Below are 27,561 nucleotides of genomic sequence, written 5' to 3'. Positions count from 1 at the left end.
CCTCCCTGGGCAACCTGTGCCAGTCTCTCACCACCCTCATGGGGAAGAACTTCTTCCTGGCATCCCAGTCTAAATCTCCCCTCTAGCTTGGATCCATTCCCCCCAGTCCTATCACTCCCTGACACCCTAAAAAGTCCCTCCCCAGCTTTCTTGTAGCCCTCTTCAGATCCTGGAAGGCCACAAGAAGGTCTGTTTGGAGCCTTCTCTTCTCCAGACTGAACAACCCCAACTCTCTCAGCCTGGACACCTGTCTGTGTGCCCCCACAGGGAGGTGCTGGGCTCTAAAGGCTGGTGCCAGTCTGCTGCTTGGCACAGAGCTGGCCAGGGCACTTGCAGTGGAGAGTTTGGCTGCATTGCCCTGTTCAGTGAGATTAGTTCAGCAGTGCCCTGCCAAGAGGAGAAGCACATAAACAGAGGATTGTTTAGAAACACAAACAGTGCTTCTTGACAGAGAAGTCATGTCAATGGGAAGGAACAGGAAGCTAATCTTGCCTTGTTCACCCTGCAAGAATGCATATCTCTGAGGAATGTGGTAATTATGGATTTAGTAAATCAGGCCAATTTGCCAGGGTGTGAATTTCAGAACTCATTCAGGCAACCCTCTCAAGCATTTCTCCTTCAGATCAAAACCCACCGGGAGTGTAAATGTACCAAAAGAGATGAAAGGAAAGAAAACTCCACTGCCAGGCGTTGCTTTGGGAAAGCTCCTGCAAAGATACTGCTGCTTGCTTTGGCTCTGAGCCAGGTGAGGGCTGTGCATGCTGAGATAGGAAGAAGTGGTAGCCTCTGTTTGTCCTGTGGGCATCTCATGTTCACAGGCTAATGATGGGAAGAGTCCCTGCTCCTCTGCAAGCATTTCCAGCCTCAGGAGTTTTGCTTATTCATTTTGAAGACTTTGCTAAGTAGAATAATGTCTCCTGATGGGAATGTCTCCTGGGCACCAACAGGTTGCCCAGGGAGGTGGTTGAGGCCCTGGCCCTGGAGACATTCAGGATCAGACTTGATGTGGCCTTGGGCAGCCTGCTCTAGCTGGAGGTGTCCCTGCTGCCTGCAGAGGGGGTGGACAAGATGCCCTTTGAGGCTCCCTTCTAACCCAATGCAGTCTGTGACTCTGTGAATAGTCAGAGCAGAGCTGGGGAGAGCAGCAGGAGTGCAAGGCACAGCAATTTTGGGGAAGATGAATGAAGTAGCTCATGGTGACCAACATGGAGCTCCAGCAGGGCCTGGAGAAGGTCTTTCAAAGGCAGGAAAGCAGCATCTGAGAAGAGAACTAAGAAGTCTGATGTCAGTGAAGGTCAGGGCTGAGTTAGAAAGCAAAGAAATTACCCTGCTGCTTCTGTTCCTTGGCAGAAGGACAGCAGAGATTTGAATTTAATTCTCCTCCAGAGCTCACAGCAGTGGTAGAGGGGAGAACTCTTTGATGGCCAGTCTTTCATGCAGCATTTTCCAAAAGCTAAGTGCACATATGAGGGGAATTGCATCAGCAACAAGTGCAGGCAGAGGAACAAAGCCTCCTGGGGCATGGAGATTTCCACCCTATAGAAAGCTGTTAAAATAATCTGGTGCCAGGATCAGGTAAGAAGAGACTCCTGCTTTGCTGCTCAGCATCAGAACTCCTGAGGAATTGGACTTGAGCAGGTAGGAGAGAACTAGAAGCATGGCCAGCAGATGGAGAGAGGTGATTCTGCCACTTTGCTCTGCTATGCTGAGACCTCACCCAGTGTACTGCATCCAGGTCTGGAGCCCTCAATACAGGAAGGACATGGAGCTGATGGAGAGGGTCCAGAGGAGGCCACAAAAATGATCAGGGGGTTGGAGCAGCTCTGCTATGAGGACAGGCTGAGGGAGCTGGGGATGCTCAGCCTGGAGAAGAGAAGGCTCCAGAGAGACCTTAGAGCTGCTTTCCAGTACCTGAAGGGGCTACAGGAAGGCTGCAGAGGGACTGCAGGGACAGCCCCAGGGGCAATAGTTTGAAATGAGAGCAGAGCAGACTGAGATTGGATGTGAGGAACAAGTTCTGCACCGGGAGGCTGCTGGAACACTGCAACAGGTTGCCCAGGGAGGTGGTTGAGGCTCCATCCCTGGAGATATTCAAGGTGAGGCTGGACAGGGCTCTGGGCAACCTGATCTAGTGGAGGATGTCCCTGCTGAGTGCAGGGGGTTGGACTGGATGAGCCTTGAAGGCCCTTTTCAACCTAACCATTCTGTGATTCTGTGATTCTAAGAAAGGTTTCTGAGGCTCTTCCCCCATCTGCAGATCCTTCCTCCTGAAAAGTCTGCATTGGCCATGCAGAGCTGACCCTGGGACTCTCCTGGGAATAAAAGTGCTGGAATTCCACATCTCTTTGGAAGGGAAGATGAAGCCTAGGAGGTCTCATTATGTGTGTGGTTGGGTGTGAGAATGTTTGAGTGGTTGCTGGGTTAGCTGCACACTGGCTCAGCTCATTAGAGTTAATCTTAGGGCTTTCCAAAGCACATGGGGAGGCATCATGGTGGCCTCAGCTCGGGTGGCTCCTGGCAGACTGCTGGGGTGGAACTCTGCCAGTTCATTGCACAGCAGCAGTGGAGGCACAGCAGCAGTGGAGGCACAGCAGCAGTGGTTTCACTCCTGCAGGCTCTTGCTCTCTGCACATCTGCAGCTCTTGCACCAAGGAAGAGCTTCAGTTCTCTGTGGCTGTCCCTGCAGTGGTGTCAGGCTCTGGCAGCAGTCACTGTGGTCCCTTGGGGAGCTTTTGTAGCTGGAGTGGAGCTGCTGCAGGCAGAGCCTGGCCTGTGAGTGGATGTTGTGCACTGCTGCTATGTTGGAGTCTGGATAACCACTTCAGGCAGCCTCATAGAATCCTGGAATTGTTTGGGTTGGAAAAGACCTCCAAGATAATTGGGTCCAACCATCAACCCAACACCACCAAGGCCAGCCAAACCATGGCCCCAGGTACCATGGCCACATGTTTTTGGAACACCTCCAGGGATGGGCACTCCACCACCTCCCTGGGCAGCCTATGCCAATCCCTGACCACTCTTGCAGCAAAGAAGTTTTTCCTCATCTCCAACCTAACCCTCCTCTGGCACAATTTCAGGACATTTCCATGTGTCCTATCACCTGAAACTAGGGAGAAGAGACCAATCCCCACCTCAGTGCAACCTCCTTTCAGAGATCTGGAGAGAGCAATGAGGTCTCCCCTCCATCTCTTTGTTGCCCTTCTCTGGATCTGCTCCAGCCCTCAATGTCCTTTTTGAAGTGAGGAGCCTAAAACTGAACCCAGTGTTCAAGGTGTGGCCTCACCAGTGCTAAGTACAGGGACCCCATCACCTCCCTGCTGCTGCCGGTCACACTACTGCTGATCCAGGCCATGCTTAGGGGAAAGTTGTCTCTGCCTTGTGCAGGCTTCCATGCTCCCAAGGTACAAACTAAAATAGTAGTACCCAGTGGTACTGGGTACATACCTTCTGTATGCAGCCTGTGAAGGTGTTTGGTGAGGGTACGAAGCTCCTGAGGCTTGAGAGAGCAGAGAAGTTGTGTTGGGTGATGAGAGGAGCAGGCTGGGGGAAGCTCAGCAGCAGTGCAGCTCACCTCGTGCAGGATGTGATGGGAGCCCTCTCTTCCTTCAGCTGGGGAGCACAGACTGGCACTGCCCACAGTGACACTTTGCTCGTGTGTGTGTGTGTGTGTGTGTGTGACACAGTGGCAACAGACAGGGAGAGAAACACTACTTCAGAAGACACTGGGAAGATCAGGGCTGCCAGTTGGTCTTCAGTGCCCTGAGCTCTTGGACTGAAACAAAGCATCCACTGTGCTGAGGAGCTGCTACTTTGTGCTCTCAAAGAGTTTGGCCAGTTTCCCCATCCTCATTCATCTTCAGTCTTGCCAAGTGCTGGAATGCTCCCAGAAAATATCTCCAGCCTGCCATCGTGGGACCAAGAGGTGTGAGAAATCTGTAAGTGGATCCAAAGTGTGCTTTATGCATTCAGAACAAGTCCCTGGGCCTTTGCTGAGCCCTGGGATGAGAAATATCCAGCAGCTCTGGGGCCAGGGTTAGCTTAGAATGCAGAGGGCAGGGACTGCAGGGAGAAGCAAAGCCTCAGGACATGGCAGGGCAGTGAAGGAAAGAGAAATGGTCTCTCAAAAGGCAAGCAGGGTAGAGTTACCTTGCTCTGCTGGTTAAGGAATTGTGGTTTGGGGCTTTAGGGATGCCAGGTCATTATTTCTCTCTCCAAACAAAGGTTGTTTAAATAGGCTTCCCCCGACTCTACAGCTCATTAGACACATCTGTGGCATTCCCTGAATGAGGTGTGGAGGGCAGAACAAGCACTGCAGGTGACTGCACCCTGGGTTTGTGTATCAGCAAACCTGGAGCTGCTGTGGGATGTAGCTGAGGGAAAGGAGTTAATTGTGGGTTAGGATGGAAAGTTCTCATGCTCTCCCTGAGAAAGCCCTCAGAGAGTCAGCCTACACCTACACTGCTAAACAAGACCTGGCACTGACCTGTGACCCCACAGGCAAGGGACACTGCCTGACTTGTGTCACCACAGCCCCAGGCTGCGTCCCCTCCTGCAGACTTGTCTGGAGTCTGCAGTGGCAGGAGCACAGGGATGGGATCCTCTTGCAGTGCCACAGCAGAGGGAGATGGGCAGATTGCTTGGAGCAGGAATTCGTTGGCTGCATTTGTGTGGTAGGCAACACGGAGTCATTGCCAGTGCTGGTGAGCAGCACGGAGTCATTGCCAGTGCTGGTGAGCAACATGGAGTCATTGCCAGTGCTGGTGAGCAGCATGGAGTCATTGCCAGTGCTGGTGAGCATGATGGAGTCAGTGCCAGTGCTGGTGAGCATGATGGAGTCAGTGCCAGTGCTGGTGGGCAGCATGGAGTCTGTGCCAGTGCTGGTGAGCAACATGGAGTCAGTGCCAGTGCTGGTGAGCAGCATGGAGTCAGTGCCAGTGCTGGTGGGCAGCATGGAGTCAGTGCCAGTGTTGGAGGGCAGCATGGAGTCAGTGACAGTGCTGGTGAGCAACATGGAGTCAGTGACAGTGCTGGTGAGGTCCGCTGCTGGCCAGGCTGTGCTCCACTGCTGGCCAGGCTGTGCTCCTCTGCTGGCCAGGCTGTGCTCTGCTGCTGGCCAGGCTGTGCTCCGCTGCTGGCCAGGCTGTGCTCCACTGCTGGCCAGGCTGTGCTCCTCTGCTGGCCAGGCTGTGCTCTGCTGCTGGCCAGGCTGTGCTCCACTGCTGGCCAGGCTGTGCTCCACTGCTGGCCAGGCTGTGCTCCACTGCTGGCCAGGCTGTGCTCTGCTGCTGGCCAGGCTGTGCTCCGCTGCTGGCCAGGCTGTGCTCCACTGCTGGCCAGGCTGTGCTCCACTGCTGGCCAGGCTGTGCTCTGCTGCTGGCCAGGCTGTGCTCCACTGCTGGCCAGGCTGTGCTCCACTGCTGGCCAGGCTGTGCTCTGCTGCTGGCCAGGCTGTGCTCCGCTGCTGGCCAGGCTGTGCTCCACTGCTGGCCAGGCTGTGCTCCTCTGCTGGCCAGGCTGTGCTCTGCTGCTGGCCAGGCTGTGCTCCACTGCTGGCCAGGCTGTGCTCCACTGCTGGCCAGGCTGTGCTCCACTGCTGGCCAGGCTGTGCTCTGCTGCTGGCCAGGCTGTGCTCCGCTGCTGGCCAGGCTGTGCTCCACTGCTGGCCAGGCTGTGCTCCACTGCTGGCCAGGCTGTGCTCTGCTGCTGGCCAGGCTGTGCTCCACTGCTGGCCAGGCTGTGCTCCACTGCTGGCCAGGCTGTGCTCTGCTGCTGGCCAGGCTGTGCTCCGCTGCTGGCCAGGCTGTGCTCCACTGCTGGCCAGGCTGTGCTCCTCTGCTGGCCAGGCTGTGCTCTGCTGCTGGCCAGGCTGTGCTCCGCTGCTGGCCAGGCTGTGCTCCACTGCTGGCCAGGCTGTGCTCCTCTGCTGGCCAGGCTGTGCTCTGCTGCTGGCCAGGCTGTGCTCCACTGCTGGCCAGGCTGTGCTCCACTGCTGGCCAGGCTGTGCTCTGCTGCTGGCCAGGCTGTGCTCCGCTGCTGGCCAGGCTGTGCTCCACTGCTGGCCAGGCTGTGCTCCACTGCTGGCCAGGCTGTGCTCTGCTGCTGGCCAGGCTGTGCTCCACTGCTGGCCAGGCTGTGCTCCACTGCTGGCCAGGCTGTTCTCTGCTGCTGGCCAGGCTGTGTTCCGCTGCTGGCCAGGCTGTGCTCTGCTGCTGGCCAGGCTGTGCTCCACTGCTGGCCAGGCTGTGCTCTGCTGCTGGCCAGGCTGTGCTCCACTGCTGGCCAGGCTGTGCTCCACTGCTGGCCAGGCTGTGCTCCACTGCTGGCCAGGCTGTGCTCTGCTGCTGGCCAGGCTGTGCTCCACTGCTGGCCAGGCTGTGCTCTGCTGCTGGCCAGGCTGTGCTCCGCTGCTGGCCAGGCTGTGCTCCATTGCTGGGCAGGCTGTGCTCTGCTGCTGGCCAGGCTGTGCTCCGCTGCTGGCCAGGCTGTGCTCCATTGCTGGGCAGGCTGTGCTCTGCTGCTGGCCAGGCTGTGCTCCACTGCTGGCCAGGCTGTGCTCTGCTGCTGGCCAGGCTGTGCTCCGCTGCTGGCCAGGCTGTGCTCCATTGCTGGGCAGGCTGTGCTCTGCTGCTGGCCAGGCTGTGTTCCGCTGCTGGCCAGGCTGTGCTCCTCTGCTGGCCAGGCTGTGCTCCACTCCTCACCAGGCTGTGCTCCACTCCTCACCAGGCCGTTCTCTGCTGCTGGCCAGGCTGTGCTCCACTGCTGGCCAGGCTGTGCTCCGCTGCTGCCAGGCTGTGCTGCACTGCTGGGCAGGCTGTGCTCCATTGCTGGGCAGGCTGTGCTCCATTGCTGGGCAGGCTGTGCTCTGCTCCTGGCCAGGCTGTGCTCTGCTGCTGGCCAGGCTGTGCTCCATTGCTGGGCAGGCTGTGCTCTGCAGCTGGCCAGGCTGTGCTCCGCTGCTGGCCAGGCTGTGCTCCATTGCTGGGCAGGCTGTGCTCCATTGCTGGGCAGGCTGTGCTCTGCTGCTGGCCAGGCTATGCTCTGCTGCTGGCCAGGCTGTGCTCAGAGCCTTTCACCTCAGCCATGTGCCCTGTGCAGTGGAGCTGTCCCCAGCAGTTTCTCCTGTGACTCTCTGAAGGTTCTATGAAGGATGCTCAATGCTAGAAAAAGTTCACCTCTTGCTCCATGTTTTTTGAAGATGCTCTCTCTTCAGGCCTGACTTTGAAAGCAGAGTTCCTTCTTCCCCTCTGCTGTTCACCTTGTCTCATCTGAAGTGAGCAGATTTGAAGACAGATGTCTTCTTCTGGGGAAGATGAATGACTTCCCTCACGGGCTGCTGACAGAAACCTGGAAGGATTCCCAATGCAGGAAATGCCTTTGAATCTCTGGGTAGCATTGCTGGGCATGATCAGGACCGTCTTGTGTTCTGGGCAGAGGAGATCTTGAGTGTTCTTCGCCCCGGAGGTGCATGGAACTTGAAAGCAGCAGCAGCTGCTGCAGGAAGCTGCCTGTCTGTGGAGCCTCAGTGCTGCAGAATGCAGGCAGTGGGAGTCACAGAACCATTTCACTTTGAAGGAGCCTGTGGAAGTCTCTTCTCTGCCCTCCTGCTCAAGGCAGGGCCAGCTTAGTTAGATGAGGTGTTGCAGGGTCCTGCCTGCTTGCACAGACCCTCTGGACTCGTGGCAGTGTTTGACCACTCTCACTGTCACGTTTTTGTTTCCCTTTAGGCCTGACTGAAATTTCTGGAAGGGTCCAACTCCACTTCTGTGCTCCCCCATGAAAACGTTGAAGAGAGGGATTATATTTCCCCATGCCTCCCAGCTTAGCCATCCCTGGGCCAAAGAAGCCCTGTTCCTCAGCTTCCCCTTCCACAGCAAGTCCTCCAACCCCTTAGCCAGCTCAGTGGCACTTTCCTGAACTCTCTTCTATTTTTCAGCGTCTCTTTTACACCCAGGTGCCAAAACCAGGCACCATGTCCAGGTGTGGTCTCCCAAGGGCAGAGCAGAGGGTACAGCTGCTGGGCAGTGACCTGGGTGAATCTGAACAGATGAACTACACATTCCTTTCCCTTCTGGCTGCCATTTGGTGTTGGTGTCTGGGCTTCTGAAGGAGGAATTGCACTGGCAGGATTCTGGGAGCTGCAGAGAGGGAACTGGAGCCAGATAGATCTCATCACACAATGTTAGGACAAGGGGCACTGGGACCAAGCTGGTGTGGAGGATGGGCCACGGGAACGGAAGGGAAAACTTTGTCACTGTGAGGGTGCTGGAGCCCTGGAGCAGGCTGCCCATGGAGGTTGTGGAGTCTGGAGACATTCTAAACCCACCTGGATGTGTTCCTGTGTGAGCTGCCCTGGGTGACCCTGCTCTGGCAGGGGGCTTGGACTGGATGGTCTCCAGAGGCCCCTTCTAACCCCTAATGTGTGGTTCTGTGATGTCCTGGCTACTCATCACAACCTAGCGGCTTCATTCAGGTCACCCAGGAGCAATAAGCATCTTGTGAGCAGCCCCAAGTTGGCTTTGAGATTTGCCTTTGCCTTGATCCCTTCAAGTGATGTCATAAGTTAGTTTCCTCTGGGAAGTGGAGCCTCCTGATTCACCAGGCTGAAGTGAGGTGGTGTGAAGATGCCCCAGGGAGCACAGTGCCCAGGCTTTGTTGAAAGGCAGGAGAAGGACCACTTCCCCCCCACTGATGTGGTAATGGCCTCCAGGCCACGGAGTGTGGCTCTGTCCTGACGCACTGATGACTATCAGGAAGTCACTCCTCCGGGGTATGAATGGAGCCTGTTTTGTTCCTCCTCAGTTCATAAATCACTGCAGCTGAGTAGCTGTGCCTGAGAGCAGGGAGCAGCTCCACTGGTGGGAACTCACAGCTTTCTCATGCTGCTGCCTTTGTGCCTTGGCCGTGGTGAGCAGCCTGCTGCCCTCACAGGACAGCCTCCTCAGGAGTGAGTGGGTGAAGCTGGCAGCCTTCAGCTGAGTGCCAGGTTGCTGGCATATCCAGGAGCCAGGATCCCCCTTCTCTCCCAGCTCTGAGCTGGCACTAAAGGTCCCAGCTCCAGTGTCACACACAAAGGACTCCCCATACCTATCCTGCAGCCAGGGACAGGCTGAGGGAGCTGGGGATGTTCAGCCTGGAGAGAAGAAGGCTCCAGGGAGACCTTAGAGCTGCCTGCCAGGACCTGAAGGGATCCTGCAGGAAGGCTGCAGAATTTTCCTGAAGGTCTCTAGAGACAGACCAAGGGGGAATGGTTTGAAGCTGAGGCAGGGCAGGGTTAGACTGGAGCTGAGGAAGAAGTTCTTCAGTAGGAGGGAGGTGAGACTCTGGAACAGGTTGCCCAGGGAGGCTGTGGCTGCCTCCTGCCTGGCTGTGTTCAAGGCCAGGCTGGATGAGGCCTTGAGCAGCTCAGTCTAGTTGAGAGATGTCCCTGGCCATGGCAGGGGGTTGGAGCAGGTGACCTCTGAGGTCCCTTCCAACCTGAGCCATTCTGTAATCTCTGTCCACAGAACCAGTGATGCTAACTCCAAACCAGGAACCCTGCAAAGTGCCAGTGGCCCAGCCCCAGGAGGATGTTGCAGGGAATCTTTAAGCAGAGCTGTCTTCACTGTACCTGCAGCACTACCCTTGGGGTCCTCCCAAAGCCCAGGTTTCTTTTTCCTCTTTCCAAGCTGTTGGCTCTACAATCTTCTGCTGGACACCTCTCTACACTAACAGGATCCTTGTGTTGTTGATTCTGGAAGCACTGGAGAACAGGGGGAACTGGCCAAGCCTTTCAGAAGTTAGATTGAAATGTGGCTGCAAAGAGGCAGTGTGGCTGGGCTGGGTGACTGCTCTGGCTGCTGGAAGGCACTTGGGGAAGGCAGGGAATTGGTCAGACAGAAATGCAAATTCACACACCAAGTCCTCTGGGGCTGTCTAGGGGGACTTCCAAAGCAGATATTGGATGTTTGGGGCCAGTGTTATTGATGACCACGGAGGAACTGCTGATGCTGTGGGTTAAGGTGAGGACTTTGCTAAGCTTGCTCTGCACTGGCTGTGGGGAGCTGTGTGAAGCACAGTCTGGGGCAGAACAGGATTTACAGGTAGGTAATCTGCAGCAGGCGTTTTGGAGAGCTTTAATCATGGCTTGGTGGTGCTGTCAGAAGGTTTTGTGTGTGCCTGTGGATTAAAGGACCTATGAGGTGTCTCGAATTCAGAGCAGGCTGTAAACAAGCCTCCTGGTGCAGATCATCTGTGCCTGCTCCGAGGTGTCGCTGATGTTGATCAGAACGAGTGGTGCCAGTTTCCTCTTGAAAAGCCTTCACTTACTGGAAACAAAACCCATGGAATGTCATCCCTGCTGAAACCTTTGTCTCCACATCTCTGCCCACTTTTCCTGGGGCCAGAGCTTCCACATTCTTGCTGCTTGCAGAGCTGTTGTGATGGAAGCCTCTCTCCTTTACAGCAGTGTCAGGGGTTTTGCAGTGAAAAGCAAACAAAGCTATTTGCTGGTTCCAAATGCAAGATGTAATATCTCTGAAGAGGTTAACCTTCCTTCCAGAGTTGTCTCTGTGGTTGAAAGAATAAATCTCTGATCATTAAAATTAACATTAAAGTTAATAATAATAATAATAATAATAATAATAATAATAATAATAATAATAATAATAATAATAATAATAAATTCTGCACCTCATTCTTTCCAGAAATAAAGCTGACAGTGAGATTTGTGAACCACTGACTGTGAGTGAACTGAAGAGAGATCCAGCCCCAAAGACTGTGTCCTAGAATAAAGGCAAAAGGGCAATGGGATGGGCACAGGCGAAGCTAGAAGAGGGAATTGCTCCCTGATGTCCCTCAGAAAATCCTCTTTTGGAGAAGGAGCCTGAGAAGTGGCTTGGCAAATGCAGCAGGAGTTATCCAAACCTCCTTCACGTGTTAGGTGCTTGGCTGAGCTCAGCTGCATGAGGCAGAGAGGTGAGAGATGCACAAAGGATCAGCACTGGCACGGCTGGGAGGAAAGGCAGAGGGCAGGAGGTGTTCACAAGAAAGATTATCCTGTCCTGCTCTGCCCCTGCCCTCGGCTCCCTCTCCTGCTTCTGGCTCCTTGTTGTGCCACCAGCCTCTTAGGAGCAGCAGTAAAATGCCTCTCCACATCTCCAGGAGCAGAAATGTGCTCTGGCCTCTGGCAGAGTCCCAGGGGTGCAGCCTTTGTGCTGAGGCAGCAGTTTCTGTGAGCAGGCTTCCTGTGTGTGCTACCTGAGATGCCAGATTTCTCTGTGCCTTTCCTTCCAAGCCTCTCTCCCCTCCTGCAGCTCTCTGGGGTGGGTCATTCTTCTTTTTTCTTGCTTTCTTTCCTCCTTGCCTTTTGCCTTGGGCCATCAACAGGTTTTCTTCCTGATCTCTGTGCAGGGTGTCTGCTTCACACCTTTCAGTGACTGAAGGAATGTGAGGAATGAGGCCCATGGGTCCAGCCTGCCACCCAGCAAGGCTGGGTTTGGACTTGCTGTGCAGAAGGAGCAGGGTGCCTCCAGTCCCTGGGAGAGGACCCTGAGCCTGCAAGTGCTGCTTGATGGGCAGCCAAGGAGAGAGAGCAGTGGGCTGTGCACAGCGTGGGGGGAACTCTAAGTGCTCTAAGTGCAGCGCCAGCCCTGATAGCCACAGAGCTATGGATCCTCAGCTGCCATGGAGAGTCCCAACTTGTTCCAGCAATGGAACAAGACGGTCTCCAAGATGGAGAAACAAGGACTTGGGGGATGGACCACTGGGTGGATAAGGAACTGTCTGGATGGCTGCACTCAAAGAGTTGTGATCAACAGCTCCATGCCCAGGTGGAGACCACTGACACCTGAGGTGGTTGTTTGCCCTTCTGGCTGAAGCAGTCATCACTTCTTGTGTCCACAGAGGCCTTGAATAGGCACAAAGGGAGGATTTTTTTGCACCCAACCCTGGTTCTTCCCTGCTGGAGCTCCAGGTTCCTTTTATGATCAGTGGGGATAAGGAAGGGCTTCCAGAGCAGGCATTGTACAACCCATTTCTGACACAGGGTGACACCACTGACACCCTGGAGCCATCTGCAGCACTGGCTGGGCCTGTGAGGGTGGCCTGGGATGTGCTGCAGGAGGGGCCTGCTGGGCCAGCATCACAGCAGCAGGTGTAGAGGGGCTGGAAGCTGATGGCTGAGCCTCTTCCTCACTGGGAACTCCAGAGGCTGTCACTCAGGAAAGCTCTGCTGCTGTGTCCTGCCTGTAGCTGTGTGGCACTGGCAATCCCCAGTGCCAGTGCAGGTGCTCCCAGGCTGGAGGTGGCACCACACTATTGTCACAGGCTGGAGGTGGCACCACACTATTGTCACACCTGGAGAAAGACTAAGCCCCATCCTATTGCCTCTCCCAGGACATCAACTCAGCACCACTTCAGGGCTGTGTGCAAGCACAGATTGTGGCTGGACCAGTCCCAACTCTTGCCCCTTCCATCATTAGCTGCCTACAAGCCCAAAGACCTCTGCTGTCTGCTCCCTCGCTGGGTCTGGTTTAGCTCAGTGTGGTCAGTAGCTGAGCAGATATCCTCCTAGTCAGCATCAGGCTACATGGAGGTGTGCCACACTCGAGTGTGGGGTTCAGCTCTGGGCCCTTCAACCACAGGAAGGACATTGAGGGGCTGGAGCCTGTCCAGAGAAGGGCAACACGGCTGGAGAAGGGCCTGGAGTCCCTGGGCTGGAGGAGGGGCTGAGGGAGCTGGGGGTGTTCAGGCTGGAGAAGAGGAGGCTGAGGGAGACCTCATTGCTCTCTACAGCTCCCTGGAGGGAGGAGGGGGTGAGGAGGGACAGCCTCTGCTCCTTGGGGACAAGGGACAGAAGCAGAGGAAATGGTTCCAAGCAGCACCAGGGAAGGCTCAGGCTGGATCTCAGGAAATATTTCCACCCTGGAAGGGTTCTCGGACATTGGAACAGGCTGCCCAGGGCAGTGCTGGAATCACCATCCCTGGGAATGTTCCAGCAGCTGTGGCCCTGGTGCTCAGGGACATGGTTTGGTGCTGAGCCTGCAGTGCTGGGTCGAGGCTTGGACTGGATGAGCTTGGAGGTCTCTTCCAAGCAGATCTGTTCTGTGATGCTGTGATTCTGTTTTGCCCCTGTTTCTCTAGGCTGCATCTGCAAAGTGGTCTTCCCTGAGCAGACAGCTCTGCTGTCAGGACCCCCAGGGAGCCTGCTGAGTTCTCAGCTCAGCTCTGTGCTCTTCATCCTGGGCAGGGCAGCGTTCAACAAGTTGGCACAAAACCACCTGGGGATGTTTCTGTCCTGTCCAGGATCCCTGGAGGATGCTGCCTCCTGAGAGGGCTAGAAACACCCCTGGTGAAAGTGGCCCTGACCATCTTCCTTCCCCCTTCTTCCCCTCCCAGAGCACAGTTGGAGAGAACCGCTGGCTGCAGGGACACCTGACCCAGCTGCTGCTCAGCTACTGCGACCTGAGCACCGCCGCCAGCTGTGCCCAGCGCTGCCACCTGCCCCGGGAGATGCTGCCCCCAGCACTGGCTGCTGAGCTCCAAAAGCTTCAGAGCCAAGAGAGGTAAATGCTCTGTCTCGTGCCTCTTGAATGCAGCTTCCTCCTCACACAAAGACTACATGTTTGCTTCAGACAGTCTGCCCTGATGCTTCCCTGGGGAGGGAACTCTGCAAACCTTGCTCCCTTTCCTCAGCTCATGCTGTGTTTGCTTTCCATGGAGCCTGGGGATGTCTGTGACAGGTCCGTTTGACTCACTCCTGAGCACTCAGAAGCAGCAGGAGATTACTTCATGCTGCAGAAGAGTCTTCAGACTCCCTCTGCCAGATCAACAGCCCCAATAAAAGTGGCCAGGATCTCTGTTTCACTCGCTCAGCTCCACATCTCTCACAGCTTTCTCTGTCCTCTGCATCCCACTCTGCTGTAATCTGATTTAATTCCTTTTAGGAGACTTGTGACCAAGGAAATAATTTAAAAGTCCCTTTATATTTTTTTCTGTTTCTTTTCTTCCTCTGTCAGCCATTTTTCATCCCAGTCTGTAATTTTCACCTCATCCAAGGCTTTCAGGGAATTTTTGACACTTGGGGTGAGATCCCAGAAGTTAATTGACTCTGGGCCAAAGCCAGACTCTCTGGCACAAATGCACCAAGTGAGCTGCAGAAGCTTTTAGCCCTTTAGCCCCCTTTGTCCCCTTTTTGTCCTCTAATGCCCACAGTGACACAGTGCCATGGTTCCTCTCCTGCTTTGGGACCCCCATGTTGGTGCAGCAGATTAACCTCCTGTAGCCACAGGTCCTCCTCTGATGGGAGCTTCATCCTGTTGCTTGACCTGAAACAGGAGCCCAAGGGCAGAGGTACAGAAACAGAACTGAAAGATCCCTGCATTAAGAAGGGTTCTTGCAGCTCCTTGACCTGAAGTGCACAGAACTGTGCAAACTGGAGTCTGTGCACAGAAGAGGACTTCTCATGCAAGTGCAGGAGAGCTCTGGGCTGTGTGCTGGGAGTGCAGCATCCCTCAAAGCCTTCCTGGCATTTGAGGAGCAACCACATGTCTGCAGACAAAGGCAAGGCCTTGTCACAAAGAGAAGAGAGGAAGCAGAGGTTGTTTGGGGTTCCTTAGGTCCCTTCATGGTTGCACACCTCAGTCACCTCAGTCCATGGTGTTGTGCTTGACTGGACTTGGCTCTGCTCACCTCTTGCCCTCCCTGGTGAAATATGCTGGGAGGTTTATCATGGAGGTTGGGGTCTCTAGCTCAGAAGCCAGGGGACATTAGTGGAAGGTTTGTGGGAAACTCTTGAGCCCTCCCAGGAGGTAGCTCTTTACCGGCTGCCAGCCCTGCTAACACAGCCCCTGAGGCTGTAACAAGGAGCTGAGCTTCTGCATGTCTGATGGAAATCTGAATCTGATGAGGAATGGACTCTGTGCCCAGGAGCAGCTGCTGATGGCTTCATACACTGTCTGCTGGGGAGGCATGAAGCCAGCAGGTCAGGAGGAGCTGGGCATGAGCAGGCAGTGTGAGCTTGCAGCCTGGGAGGCCAAGGGCAGCCTGGGCTGCATCCAAAGCAGTGTGGGCAGAGACGGAGAGAGAGGATCCTGCCCCTCTGCTCTGTGAGACCTCACCTGCAGGGCTGTGTCCAGCTCTGGAGCCCTCAACACAAGATGGACAGGGAGCTGATGAGAGAGTCCAGAGGAGGCTACAAAGATGATCGGGGGTTGGAGCAGCTCTGCTACAAGAACAGGCTGAGGGAGCTGGGGGTGTTCAGCCTGCAGAAAAGAAGGCTTCAGGGAGACCTTAGAGCAGCCTTCCAGAACCTGAAGGGGCTACAGGAAGGCTGCAGAGGGACTGTTCCCAAAGGTCTGCAGGGACAGGACCAGGGCAATGGTCTGAAATGAGAGCAGAGTAGATTGAGATTGGATGTGAGGAACAAGTTCTGCACCAGGAGGGTGGTTGAGCAGGGAGGTGGTTGAGGCTCCATCCCTGGAGATATTCAAGGTGAGGCTGGACAGGGCTCAGGGCAACCTGATTTAGTGGAGGTGTCCCTGTTGAGTGCAAGGGATTGGACTGGAAGAGCTTTGGAGCTCCCTTCCAACCCTGACCATTCTGTGATTCTATGATGCTCACTGTTCCCTGGGTGGGAGAGTGCTGCTTGGCCACTTCCAGCTCAGTGCTGTAGGTGTGAGGAGCAGACAAAGTGCCCCTGGGCATGGCTGTCCCCCAGGTCTGCATGGCCCTGCTCACCTCCTGCCTCACCTCGTCTGGGGCTGGCTGCTGTTGCTGCAGAAGGTGCAGCTGTGTGCAGCTCCTTTGGGTGCCTCCTTCCCCTTAAGTTCTTAGTGCAGAACTTTCCTGCTGGTGTCACCCCTCAGAGCTCTGAAGCTAGCAGGACCTGTCACTGCCTGCCTGCTTAGTGCCAGCACCTCACTAGGGGCATCAGGACCTCATCTGAAGAAGCCCAAGCCTGAGGCTGAGGAGGCTACCTGCTCCCTCAGGCTGATCCTTCAGCATCACAGCAAATCCCAGCTCCTGGCAGGGGTCTGTGTGCAACCCCTGCAGCTTTCAGAGGGTCTGAAGCACAGATTGGGCTAAGCTGGATTGCATGGCAGGTGGATGAGACCTTGGTGTGATGCTATTGTACAGTGCCGATGGCCTTGTGGCTGTCACACATGGCCCTGAGCCAGTCCTGTGCTGAGCTTCCTGGCTCTGCTCTCTCTCCCAGTGCATGGTCAAGCCCTGTGTCACCTTGGGAGCTACAACACAGCTGCCATCAGCCTTCAGACACTGGCTGCAAGGGCCCACTTCTGCAGATGGCACAAGGCTTTCTTGGAGCACAGGAAACTCTTGTCTGGCTAGGACATGCTTCTGCTCAGCTCTGCTGCATTGCTGGAGCTGCCTTCCTCCTCCTTCCTGAAGCTGCACCAGCTGCCAGCTGGGAGCCAGAAGGGTTTTGCATGAGGTGCAGTCCCTCAAAACACAAAGGGGTGGTTAACAGGAGTGTGACCTAGCCACAAACCCTGCATCTAGAGAGATAAACACCATCCTCTCTCTGCTCTGGGAACCCTGTGTGGGCTAAGGGTGGAGCAGGGTCTGTCCATTGGGGTGTGCTTGGCTCACAGCTGAGAGCAAAGCTGAGAGCAGCCCTGAAGAAAAAGCCTTGGGGATGTTGGGTGCTGAGCAGCTCCCCAGGAGCCAGCAGTGCCCTTCTGCAGCCCAGCAGGCAGCTGTGTGCTGGGCTGCAGCCAGAGGAGTGTGGGCAGCAGGGCAGGAGAGGGGATTCTGCCCCTTGGCTCTGCTCTGCTGAAGGGATCCTGCAGGAAGGCTGCAGAGAGACTTTTCCTGAGGGTGTCTGAGACAGACCAAGGAGGAATGGTTTGAAGCTGAGGCAGAGCAAGGTTAGACTGGAGCTGAGGAAGAAGATCTTCAGTAGGAGGGTGGTGAGACTCTGGAACAGGTTGCCCAGGGAGGCTGTGGCTGCCTCCTGCCTGGAGCTGTTCTAGGCCAGGCTGGATGAGGCCTTGGGCAACCTGGGCTAGTTGAGAGGTGTTCCTGGCCATGGCAGGGGGACTGGAGTAGATGATCTCTGAGGTCCCTTCCAACCTAAACCATTCTATGGTTGTAACTCCTGAGGAGCTGTGACAGATCAGATCTTTGTGCCCCAGATTGTTCCTTCAGCCCCAAGTCCTGCTGCAGTAGCTGCTGTGACCTCCTGGGAGCCCAGCAGCCCAATAAAACAGCCTGGCTGCAGTGCTTATTGAGCTAACAAAGCAGCAGCTTCCCAGAGGGGGTGTTCACACTGCAGAGGTGGTGCCAGCATAGCAATGGCATCATCTGTGCCACTGAGCACACCACCTGCAGCTCCTGAGCTCCACAGGTGAGAGCATTGCTGGAGAGCTGGTGCTGCACACCTTCACTAAATATTTTACCCAAATATTGACCTCCTGCTGCACACAAACACACAGCCAGGAGTGTTTGCAGAGGGCAGGCTGCTGTGCTGCACTCACACAGCCCTGAGCAGCAGGGCAGTAAAAGAATTTCTGCAGTAATAAACCATTCAGAGTCTGTGAGGGGAAGAGATCTCCACAAGTCTGTGATCTGTCCAAAAGAGATGGATTTCCCCCCCCCACCACCTTATTTTCTTTCCTCTGATTGCATCATCTGGCTGAGCCCCCACAGCAATGTGCAGAGAATGTGCTGTGTAAGATCCTGTCCTGGGGAACCAGCCAGCTCAGGTCTGCAGCCTTCCCAGCACCCCCAGGGCATCCATACCCAGGCTGGGGATCCCTCTGTGTGCTGCTCTGCTGGGTGATGCCCAAGGACAGCACAAGGGGCAGTGCTGGAAGCTGAGCCATAGGAAGTTCCATGGAAACATGAGGGAAAAAAAAATCACTCTGAGGGTGACAGAGCCCTGGAGCAGGCTGCCCAGGGGGGTTGTGGAGTCTCCCTATCTGGAGACATTCCAAACCCACCTGGCTGTGGTCCTGTGTGACCTGCTCTGGCTGCTCCTACAGGGAGCTTGGACTGGATGATCTCCAGAGGTCCCTTCCAGCCCCTAACTTTCTGTGATTCTGTGCCACCCAAAACCCCAATGGAGGGAGCAGCACCAGCAGGGTGCTCAGTCTGTGGGTTCAGCTGCCTGGCTCCCCCCAGATGGGCAAGGTTTGGAAACTTCATTGCTGAGCTTCTCTCATTTCATCCCTGTGCAGCACAGGACAGAGCTCATGCAGCCTGTGTGGTCGTCTCTGCCTGTGGCTGGAGGGCTGGAACTAGGTGATCTTTGAGGTCAGCCTAAGCCCTTCTGTGATGCTGTGATTTTACAGGGAAGGGAATCACAGCATCACAGCATCACAGAATATACTCAGTTGGAAGAGGCCTCCAAGCTCATCCAGTCCAGCCCTCGACCCAGCACTGAAGGCTCAGCACAAAACCATGTCCCTACATGCCAGCACCACAGGCTGCTGGAACACCCCCAGGGATGGTGAGTCCAGCACTGCCCTGGGCAGCCTCTTCCAAGGTCTGAGAACCCTTCCAGGGCAGAAATATTTCCTGAGATCCAGCCTGAGCCTCCCCTGGTGCTGCTTGGAACCACTACTTCTGAATCTGTCCCTTGCCACCAAGGAGCAGAGGCTGTCCCCTCCTCACCCCCTCCTCCCTCCAGGGAGCTGTAGAGAGCAATGAGGTCTCCCTCAGCCTCCTCTTCTCCAGAAGATGGTGGAGAAGCAGCTGGATAGCAGCAGGGAGGTGTGTGAAGCCTTCCCAAGCCATTGCACTCTCCCATGATGAAGCAGGTTCACTCATTCCCACCTGCCAGTGATCCTGGCAGGGAGCAGTCCAGGAGGCTCTTTCTGAGGCAGTCTGTGCTGTGGACAAGTGTCAGGCACAGTGCTGGCCCAGGCTGACCTCCCTGGTGTGGGTCACACCATGGCAGCTCACAGACATCCCTGCTGACCTCGAGGGCAAAGCAGTGAATCTAAACTGTTCCCCCTGGCAGTGGAGAGCTGCCCAGCACTGGCATCCAAGTTGCATCAGTCCTGGGAAAGAGAGGTGTTGGACACCTCATGGTGCCATGTCTGTGTCAGGAAGAGAAAGAGGATGGGCCAGGGTGGAGAGACTGAGCTGAGAGGGAAAGGGAGGAAAGAGAGGGTAAGAGGAGCTGAGGGGCATGAGGTAAGAGAGGACCAGGGTGAAATAAGGGGCTTGAGGCTTCCTGGTGGTCCTTCAGTCCAGCATTCTCACACTGCATGGCCTAAAGCTGCTGCCTCTGGTTCTGTGCAGGGTGGAAGAGGCCTCAGGAGCAGGTACTGATGGAGAGAGGAAGAAGCAGGACTACTACCAGCTCCCTATCCCACGGGCAAACATCCACCTCCTGCAGACCTGGGAAGAGACTCTGCAGTGCTGGGAGAAGGTGCTGCAGGTGAGTGTCACCTGGGTGTGTTCTTTGCAGGGTCAAGGAGCAGGAAATCCATGGCAGGGTTGTGTGTAGGCCACTGCCACCAGATGTCCCCTCCCCAGATCAAAAGCAGCTTCTTCCTTCAGGCTGGGCTGGCTGGGGAACGTGATAGCAATCACTGTGCCAGGGAAGGCCCTGCAGGGGCACCTTGGCTGTGCTGTGCAAGCTCCTCATTGCTGTAGCAGTCTGCACACCATAGAGATGCAGAGAATGGTTTGGATTGGAAGGGACCTTAAGGGTAATCTAGTTCCAAGCCCCTTCCAGAAGAGCAGGTTGCTCACAGCCCTGTCCTGCCTGGCCTGAATGCTTCCAGGCATGTGGCATCCACAGCCTCCCTGGGCAACCAGTTCCAGTGTCTCCCCACCCTCACTCTGAAGAATTTCTTCCTTATAATTATCTAAATCTCCCCTCCTGCAGTTTGAGGCCATTACCTCTCATCCTGGCACTACACTCCCTGATAAACAGTCCCTCCCCAGCCTTCCTGTAGCTCCCCTGAACCACTGCAAGCCCATCAGAAGGTCTGGAGCCTTCTCTTCTCCAGGCTGCACAACCCCAACTCTCTCAGCCTGGCCTCAAGCAGAGCCCTTCCAGCCCTGCCAGCATTGCTGTGGCCTCCTCTGGCCCTGCTCCACCAGGTCCCTGTCTGTACTGTGCTGAGCACTCCAGAGCTGCCCCAGCACTGCAGGGGAGGTCACAGCAGAGGGGCAGAATCCCCTCCCTGCCCCTGCTGCCCACACTGCTCGGGCTCAGCCCAGGACAGGCTGGGGCTGGGCTGGCAGTGCTTGGTGCTGGCTCCTGTCCAGCTCTGCACCCCCAGCACCCCGAAGTCCTTCTCCCCAGGGCTGCTCTCCAGCCCTTCATCCCCAGCCTGTGCCTGTGCCTGGAAGGTTGTTGCACAGGAAATGTTTGTGTTCTGGGCAGGGAGGGCTCTCTGATGGTCCATTGATGGTCTCTAAGTGAAGAAGGCTTTTCTCTGTTGCAGCCTGGGCAGGTTGTTGGCATTGACATGGAGTGGAGACCTTCGTTTGGCATGGTGGGAAAGCCCCAAGTGTCCCTGCTGCAGATTGCTCTGAAGGATGAGGTGTTCCTGCTGGACTTGCCACAGCTCCTGCAGCAAGCTGAGACCCAGGGCCAGAAGGAGAAGCTTTCTCATTTCCTGCAGAGGCTCTACTCAGATGCAGCCATCACAAAACTTGGTACCTGTGGTGCTCTCCCTGCCCTGGGGCTGTGTACAGCTCCCTTGGAGGAATTCCTGGGTCCTCCTGGGGCTCTCAGTCTCTAAGTGCACTTCTCAGGGAAGCAGCTTTTGTAGCCCTGAGTGTTCAAGCTGTGCCAGGGCAGGTTCAGGCTGAACATTAGGTAAATTTTTTCAAGGAAAGGATTGTGAGGCACTGGCACAGCTGCCCAGGGAGGTGATGGAGTCACGATCCCTGGGCTTGTTTAAAAGCCATCTGGGTCTGTGCCTGGGGACATGGTGTGGTGACAGACTTGGTGGATTGGACAGATTGGAGCTGGTGATCTCAGAGGTCCTTTCCAGCCAGGATGATTCTGTGAAACCCTGTCAGGCCAGGGTGCAGGCTGGCTGGGGTAAGTGGGAAGGACAGAAACATCTCCCCATTCCAGGTGGGACCCAGGATTTCTGGTTTAGCCTCCCCCCTTGGAGCTGGAATTGTCTGAGTTCCACATGAAACCCCAACTTGCACCCAACCTTCAGTGCCCTCCTTGCATCCAACCTTCAGTGCCCTTGGGCAATCTGCCACCCAGAGCTTTGCTGGCCCTGTCCCAAAGCTCTTGTGCTGGACACCAGAGCTCTCCAGCTTGCCACCCCTGGGGGCAGATTCTGTTTGGAGGCTTTTGGCAGCAGCTGTTAGAGGGCAGATTCACTAACCTAGCAGATTTGCAGTTGGTCTCACAGTCAGTATTTGTCATCCATCTCTTCTCTCCCAGCCTTAGAATCACAGAATGGGTTGGGTTGGAAGGGACCTCCAAAGGCCCATCCAGTCCAACCCCCTTGATCTGCCAGAGTATCCCTTGGGAAGAGGAGAGGCAGGGGTCTGCCCTGTTCCCTGTCTTGCCACCAGTGGTCAGACAGCTGTTGGCAGCATTTTGACTCAGCTAGGGAGAGCTGGGGTGCATCAGCCATGGTTTCAGTTTTCCTGCCATATGATTTGGGCTTTTCCTTTTTCCTCTCCAGGCTATGGGATGTCTGGAGACCTCAGCAGCCTTGCAGCCACATGCCCTGCTCTGAAGGACACTGAGAAGCAAGCACGAGGTGTGGTGGATCTGCACACCGTAGACAAGCAAGTAAGGATGAGCAGAGGGAGCTGTGTGAGCTTGTGTCTCCTGCATGTGCCCTTAGCTGAGTGTTGGGAGCTTTCAGCACTGCCTGCTCGTGTGCTGTCCCAGCAGGGAGGTGGCAGAAGGACCTTTTCCACTCGTGGTTGTGAGAGGAATGTGATTCTGTGGGGGAAGAGAGGAGCAGTTAGTTGTCATCACCTGGAAAAGTTAGAGCTTGATATACTAATAACTAACTGTGAGTTACTGCTGAATAGTAACTGGGGAAGGGTCCAGAGAACAGGGCTGGTGAGGAGCACCAGAAGGAGCTGGGGGTGTTCAGCCTGGAGTAAAGGAGCCTGAGGGGAGACCTCATTGCTCTCTACATCTCCCTGAAAGGAGGCTGCAGCCAGGTGGGGGCTGGGCTCTTCTCCCTATTAACAAGTGATAGGACAAGAGGAAATGGCCTCAGGTTGCACCAGGAGAGGTTTAGGTTGGAGATTAGAAGAAACAACTGCACTGAAAGGGCTCTCCAAGCCTGGCACAGGCTGCCCAGGGAGGTGGTTGAATGCCCATCCCTGGAGGTGTTTCAAAGAGGCAGAGATGTGGTGCTGAGGGCCATGGGTTAGCAGCAGCCTTGGTAGAGTTAGAGAATGGTTGGACTGGATGCTCTTAAAAGTTTTTTCCAACGAAATGATTCCTTGACTTTCTGATAACTTTTCCCCTAGCCTGTATTAAAGCTGTGCAGAAGCAGCTGCAGTGGAGCCAGAGCTCCATTCAGCTGGGACAAAGCTCCTGAGCACAGAGCCACACTTGAGCTTGGCAAGAGAAATCCTGGGTTTCCAGGATGGTGCAGCACTGAAGCAGGCAGGATTTGTAGAGGTGTTTGTGATGTTCCTAGGAGGGCTGCTGGTGGGCTCAGCACAGGAATTTCTGTTCAGCTGAAGTGCAGCTGTCTCTGGGTTTGCACACAGCAGCTCCAGCAGCCTGCAGAGATGTTGAGGACAAGCATTTTAATGGGCAGAATTTATAGAGTGTGTTTCAGGCTGTGGGCTGGGGTGAAGTGAGATCTTTGGGACTGATAGCTTAACCTGGGAAGTGCTGCAGGCTCTAGGGTGCCTGCCAGCAGCTATTGCCTCAGTTTAATCTGAGAAATGGCAGCTGCAGAAGGGCCTTTGCCCTCTGTGTTACAGGAATGCCTTTTCTCAGGGGAGCTGGGAGGAGGAAGGTGCTGAACTACCACTGCTGGTCTTGGTGCCCAGCAGCCTCCATCGTGGCTAAGCAGCCTGCACACCTCTGAGGAGTCCTAGTCCCACCCCCACTGCTCTGATGCAAGGCTGCCTGACTGCACATTTTTCCCTTCCCTGGCTGTGGAACAGATTTCTCTGCAGGGAGTGTTTGTTAACCAAATCTCCAGACGCTGTCTACCTCATGCCGTCCCAGCCCTTGTCTGAGACTGGGGGACTCAATCTGCCAGGCAGGAGATTGAAGTGATAGGGCTGCTGCAAGGCCACACCTGCTGGGGCAGGAGCTGTGGGAGCTGCCTTGTAACCATCTGCTTTGTGTCTTCTTCTTCTGGTCAGCTGCAGAAGAGTTCAATCGACTGGAAGAAGGGTGGCCAGGAGGTCGATGTCTTGTCCCCAGAGCGGAGCTCCCGGCAGAGAAGGCTCAGACAGCCAGAGAAGGGCCTCAGCCTGTTGGTGCAGCATGTGCTGGGCAAGCCCCTGGACAAAGCAGAGCAGTTGTCCAACTGGGAGAAGAGACCACTCCGTGAGGAGCAGATCCTCTATGCAGGTCTGGGCTCTGCCTCTCTGTTTGCCCAGGAGCAAAGAAGAGGATGGCTTTGCAGAGCAGTTCCTGTGCAGTGCAGCTCCTGTGCAGAGCAGTTCCTGTGCAGAGTAGCTCCTGTGCAGAGTAGCTCCTGTGCAGAGCAGTTCCTATGCACTGCAGCTCCTGTGCAGAGCAGTTCCTGTGCAGAGCAGCTCCTGTGCAGTGCAGAGCAGTCCTGTGCAGAGCAGTTCCTGTGCAGAGCAGTTCCTGTGCAGAGTAGCTCCTGTGCAGAGCAGTTCCTGTGCAGAGCAGCTCCTGTGCAGTGCAGAGCAGTCCTGTACAGAGCAGTTCCTGTGCAGTGCAGTTCCTGTGCAGTGCAGAGCAGTCCTGTACAGAGCAGTTCCTGTGCAGAGCAGCTCCTGTGCAGTGCAGAGCAGTCCTGTACAGAGCAGTTCCTGTGCAGTGCAGTTCCTGTGCAGAGCAGTTCCTGTGCAGAGCAGTTCCTGTGCAGAGCAGTTCCTATGCAGTGCAGCTCCTGTGCAGAGCAGCTCCTGTGCAGAGCAGTTCCTGTGCAGTGCAGCTCCTGTGCAGAGCAGTTCCTGTGCAGAGCAGCTCCTGTGCAGTGCAGAGCAGTCCTGTACAGAGCAGTTCCTGTGCAGTGCAGTTCCTGTACAGAGCAGTTCCTGTGCAGTGCAGTTCCTGTGCAGAGCAGTTCCTGTACAGAGCAGCTCCTGTGCAGAGCAGTTCCTGTGCAGTGCAGCTCCTGTGCAGAGCAGTTCCTGTGCAGAGCAGCTCCTGTGCAGTGCAGAGCAGTCCTGTACAGAGCAGTTCCTGTGCAGTGCAGCTACTGTGCAGAGCAGTTCCTGTGCAGAGCAGCTCCTGTGCAGAGCAGTTCCTGTGCAGAGCAGCTCCTGTGCAGTGCAGTGCAGCTCCTGTGCAGAGCAGTTCCTGTGCAGAGCAGCTCCTGTGCAGTGCAGAGCAGTCCTGTACAGAGCAGTTCCTGTGCAGTGCAGCTACTGTGCAGAGCAGTTCCTGTGCAGAGCAGCTCCTGTGCAGAGCAGTTCCTGTACAGAGCAGCTCCTGTGCAGAGCAGTTCCTGTGCAGAGCAGTTCCTGTGCAGTGCAGCTCCTGTGCAGAGCAGTTCCTGTGCAGAGCAGCTCCTGTGCAGTGCAGTGCAGCTCCTGTGCAGAGCAGTTCCTGTGCAGTGCAGTTCCTGTACAGAGCAGTTCCTATGCAGTGCAGTTCCTGTGCAGAGCAGCTCCTGTGCAGAGCAATTGCTGTGCAGAGTAGCTCTTGTGCAGAGCAGTTCCTGTGCAGAGCAATTGCTGTGCAGAGTAGCTCTTGTGCAGAGCAGTTCCTATGCAGTGCAGTTCCTGTGCAGAGCAGCTCCTGTGCAGAGCAGTTCCTGTGCAGAGCAGTTCCTGTGCAGTGCAATTCCTGTACAGAGGAGTTCCTATGCAGTGCAGTTCCTGTGCAGAGCAGCTCCTGTGCAGAGCAGTTCCTGTGCAGAGCAATTGCTGTGCAGAGTAGCTCTTGTGCAGAGCAGTTCCTGTGCAGAGCAGCTCTTGTGCAGAGCAGTTCCTATGCAGTGCAGCTCCTGTGCAGAGCAGTTCCTATGCAGTGCAGTTCCTGTGCAGAGCAGCTCCTGTGCAGAGCAGCTCCTGTGCAGAGCAGTTCCTGTGCAGAGCAGTTCCTGTGCAGAGCAATTGCTGTGCAGAGTAGCTCTTGTGCAGAGCAGTTCCTGTGCAGTGCAGCTCTTGTGCAGAGCAGTTCCTGTGCAGAGCAGCTCTTGTGCAGAGCAATTCCTGTGCATAGCAGCTCCTGTGCAGTGCAGTTCCTGTGCAGAGCAGCTCCTGTGCAGTGCAGCTCCTGTGCAGAGCAGTTCCTGTGCAGAGCAATTCTTGTGCAGAGCAATTCCTGTGCAGAGCAATTCCTGTGCAGAGCAGCTCCTATGCAGTGCAGTTCCTGTACAGAGCAGTTCCTGTGCAGTGCAATTCCTATGCAGTGCAGTTCCTGTGCAGTGCAGTTCCTGTGCAGAGCAGCCAGCACTGTGCTGTGTTTGTCCTCTTGCAGACGTGGCTTCAGTGGTTGGAGTTCAAAGTGTCCATGATTCATTATTTCCCTTGTGAAAGAATTCCTCTGCTTTGCAGATTTGGGCTGAGGAATCATCACCTCGGTGCAAACTCCTCTCGGGAAAGGACAGGGAGAAATTTGACTTCCTTCTGTCTCCCTTCACAGCCTCTCTGGGAAAGCAGAGTCCTGTCCGTGTGTGGCAGGGTAGTGCTTGTTAGAGCAGGGCTGGAGATGGTGTCAGAAAGCAGAGCACAGAGCTGCTGCTGTGGAGGGACCAAAAGAGTTTATTGCTTCTTACCCCAGAGTCAGCAGTCTGGGTCTAAATCTTTTCCCGGGGCATCAAGGGTCAGCCCGGTGAAGGGCACCAGCTCCCTTCGTGAGCTTCAGCTGCCCTCGGAGCTGACAGAGTTCCCACAGGAGCTGTTCACCAGGACTCGCAGAACTGGCTCGGGGCTGTCGGCAGCTCCGGGTGCAGGAGCAGCAGCCGCACGGCTCCGCCTGTGGGCAGCGGAGGAGCTGCAAACAGCCCCCCGGTGACTCCCTGGGACGCTGCAGCCAGTGGGGAAGCTGCTTCCTGGAGCTGAGCAGCAGGAATGCACAGTGGGCAAGGACCTGCTCAGTACAGGGAGCAGCATGGCTTGGCTGAAGCTACATGACACCATGCACTACAGTTTGCATCAGAGGCAGCAGAGAGGCTGCTGCTCTGTGAGCTCCTCTGCCTTGATTCTTCTGGTCGAGTTGAGGATATCCCTGCTCACTGTTGGGGGGTCCCTTCCAGCCCAGGTGGTTCTGTGGTTCTATGGTCTGGTGTTAGGTTGTGATGCTGCTGAATCAGGAGTGCAGGGTATGACAGCAGTGAGCTGGACCTTTGCAGGTCACTTGCATGCAGTGGCATTTACAGAGGTGAGAGCTGTCCCTTGCACCAGCAAAGGTTTCCCTTTGAATGGCACCACCTGAGGCCCATCTCCCCTTCTTTTCAGCTTCAGATGCATACTGTTTGCTGGAGGTCTATGAGAAACTCTGTAAGGATCCAGAGAGCTTTGGACTGAGTTCAGACCTGACCAAGAGTCTGGGGGGAAAACCAAGCACAAAAGCCAGGGCAAAGAAGCAGCTGGATAAACAAGAAGCACCCTCAGCCTCTGGACAGGTTTGTAAACATCTTCAAAGCACTGCACATTGCTCAAGACCCCTGCAAATCATACCTTGCCTCCTCTCAGGCACACCATGAGCTATGCCTGGCATGCCTGCTTGCAGGCTGTTCTCAGGACTGTTGCAGCAAACAGCTTCCTCTCCCTGCTGGCAGAGAAGCTGCTGTGGGGTTGAATTCTGTGTTCTAGGTGTTGTGTGAGCTTTCCAAACCCTGACTTCCTTACTTTTACTTTTAACTGAGCTTCTGTATTTGGGTTTCACATTGGGAGTGCCTCCTTCATTGTGTCTGGAGCAGAAGTCTGCAAAGTTAAAAGCAAACAATCCATCAAAAAAGTCTTTCAGCTGAGGGCCTGTCCCTGTCCCTGCCCAGCACCACACACTCCCTGACTGCTCTCCCCCTGCAATGCTGTGCCTTGGGGTACTCCAGATGCCACCTGCAGCACTGCCTCCAGGTCTGGGGCCCCCAGCACAAGAAGGACCTGGAGCTGCTGGAGAGGGTCCAGAGGAGGCCACAGAGATGATCAGAGGGCTGCAGAGCCTCCCTGTGGGGACAGGCTGGGGGAATTGGGGCTGTTCAGCCTGGAGAAGAGAAAGCTCCAGGGAGACCTCAGAGCAGCCTTCCAGTACCTGAAGGGGCTCCAGGAGAGCTTGGAGAGGGACTTTGGACAAGGGCTGGGAGCGCCAGGATGAGGGACAATGGCTTTGAGCTGGGAGAGGGGAGATTGAGACTGGAGATGAGGAAGAAATTGTTGAGAGTGAGGCTGGGGAGACACTGGCACAGGTTGCCCAGGGAGGCTGTGGCTGTCCCCTCCCTGGAGGTGTTGAAGGCCAGGCTGGATGAGGTCTTGAGCAAGCTGGGCTGGTGGGAGGTGTCC

The 27,561-nt window shown here is 55.5% G+C and overlaps 1 protein-coding gene across 1 annotated transcript in view; it reads left to right on the top strand.

Annotated features, from left to right (window-relative positions):
• Positions 1–27,561, top strand: part of EXD3 (exonuclease 3'-5' domain containing 3) — a 247,437-nt gene that overhangs the window by 55,944 nt on the left and 163,932 nt on the right. Inside the window, exons 10-15 of the mRNA XM_054393212.1 lie at positions 13,375–13,541; positions 19,246–19,384; positions 20,403–20,616; positions 21,615–21,724; positions 23,278–23,488; positions 26,518–26,684. Of these exons, the coding sequence (XP_054249187.1) occupies positions 13,375–13,541; positions 19,246–19,384; positions 20,403–20,616; positions 21,615–21,724; positions 23,278–23,488; positions 26,518–26,684 (1,008 nt within the window). The remainder of the gene's footprint in view (positions 1–13,374; positions 13,542–19,245; positions 19,385–20,402; positions 20,617–21,614; positions 21,725–23,277; positions 23,489–26,517; positions 26,685–27,561) is intronic.

Source organism: Indicator indicator, chromosome 28 (genome assembly GCF_027791375.1).
Source record: "Indicator indicator isolate 239-I01 chromosome 28, UM_Iind_1.1, whole genome shotgun sequence".
NCBI classification, from domain to species: Eukaryota; Metazoa; Chordata; class Aves; order Piciformes; family Indicatoridae; genus Indicator; species Indicator indicator.
This window is presented reverse-complemented; position numbering and strand designations above follow the sequence as displayed.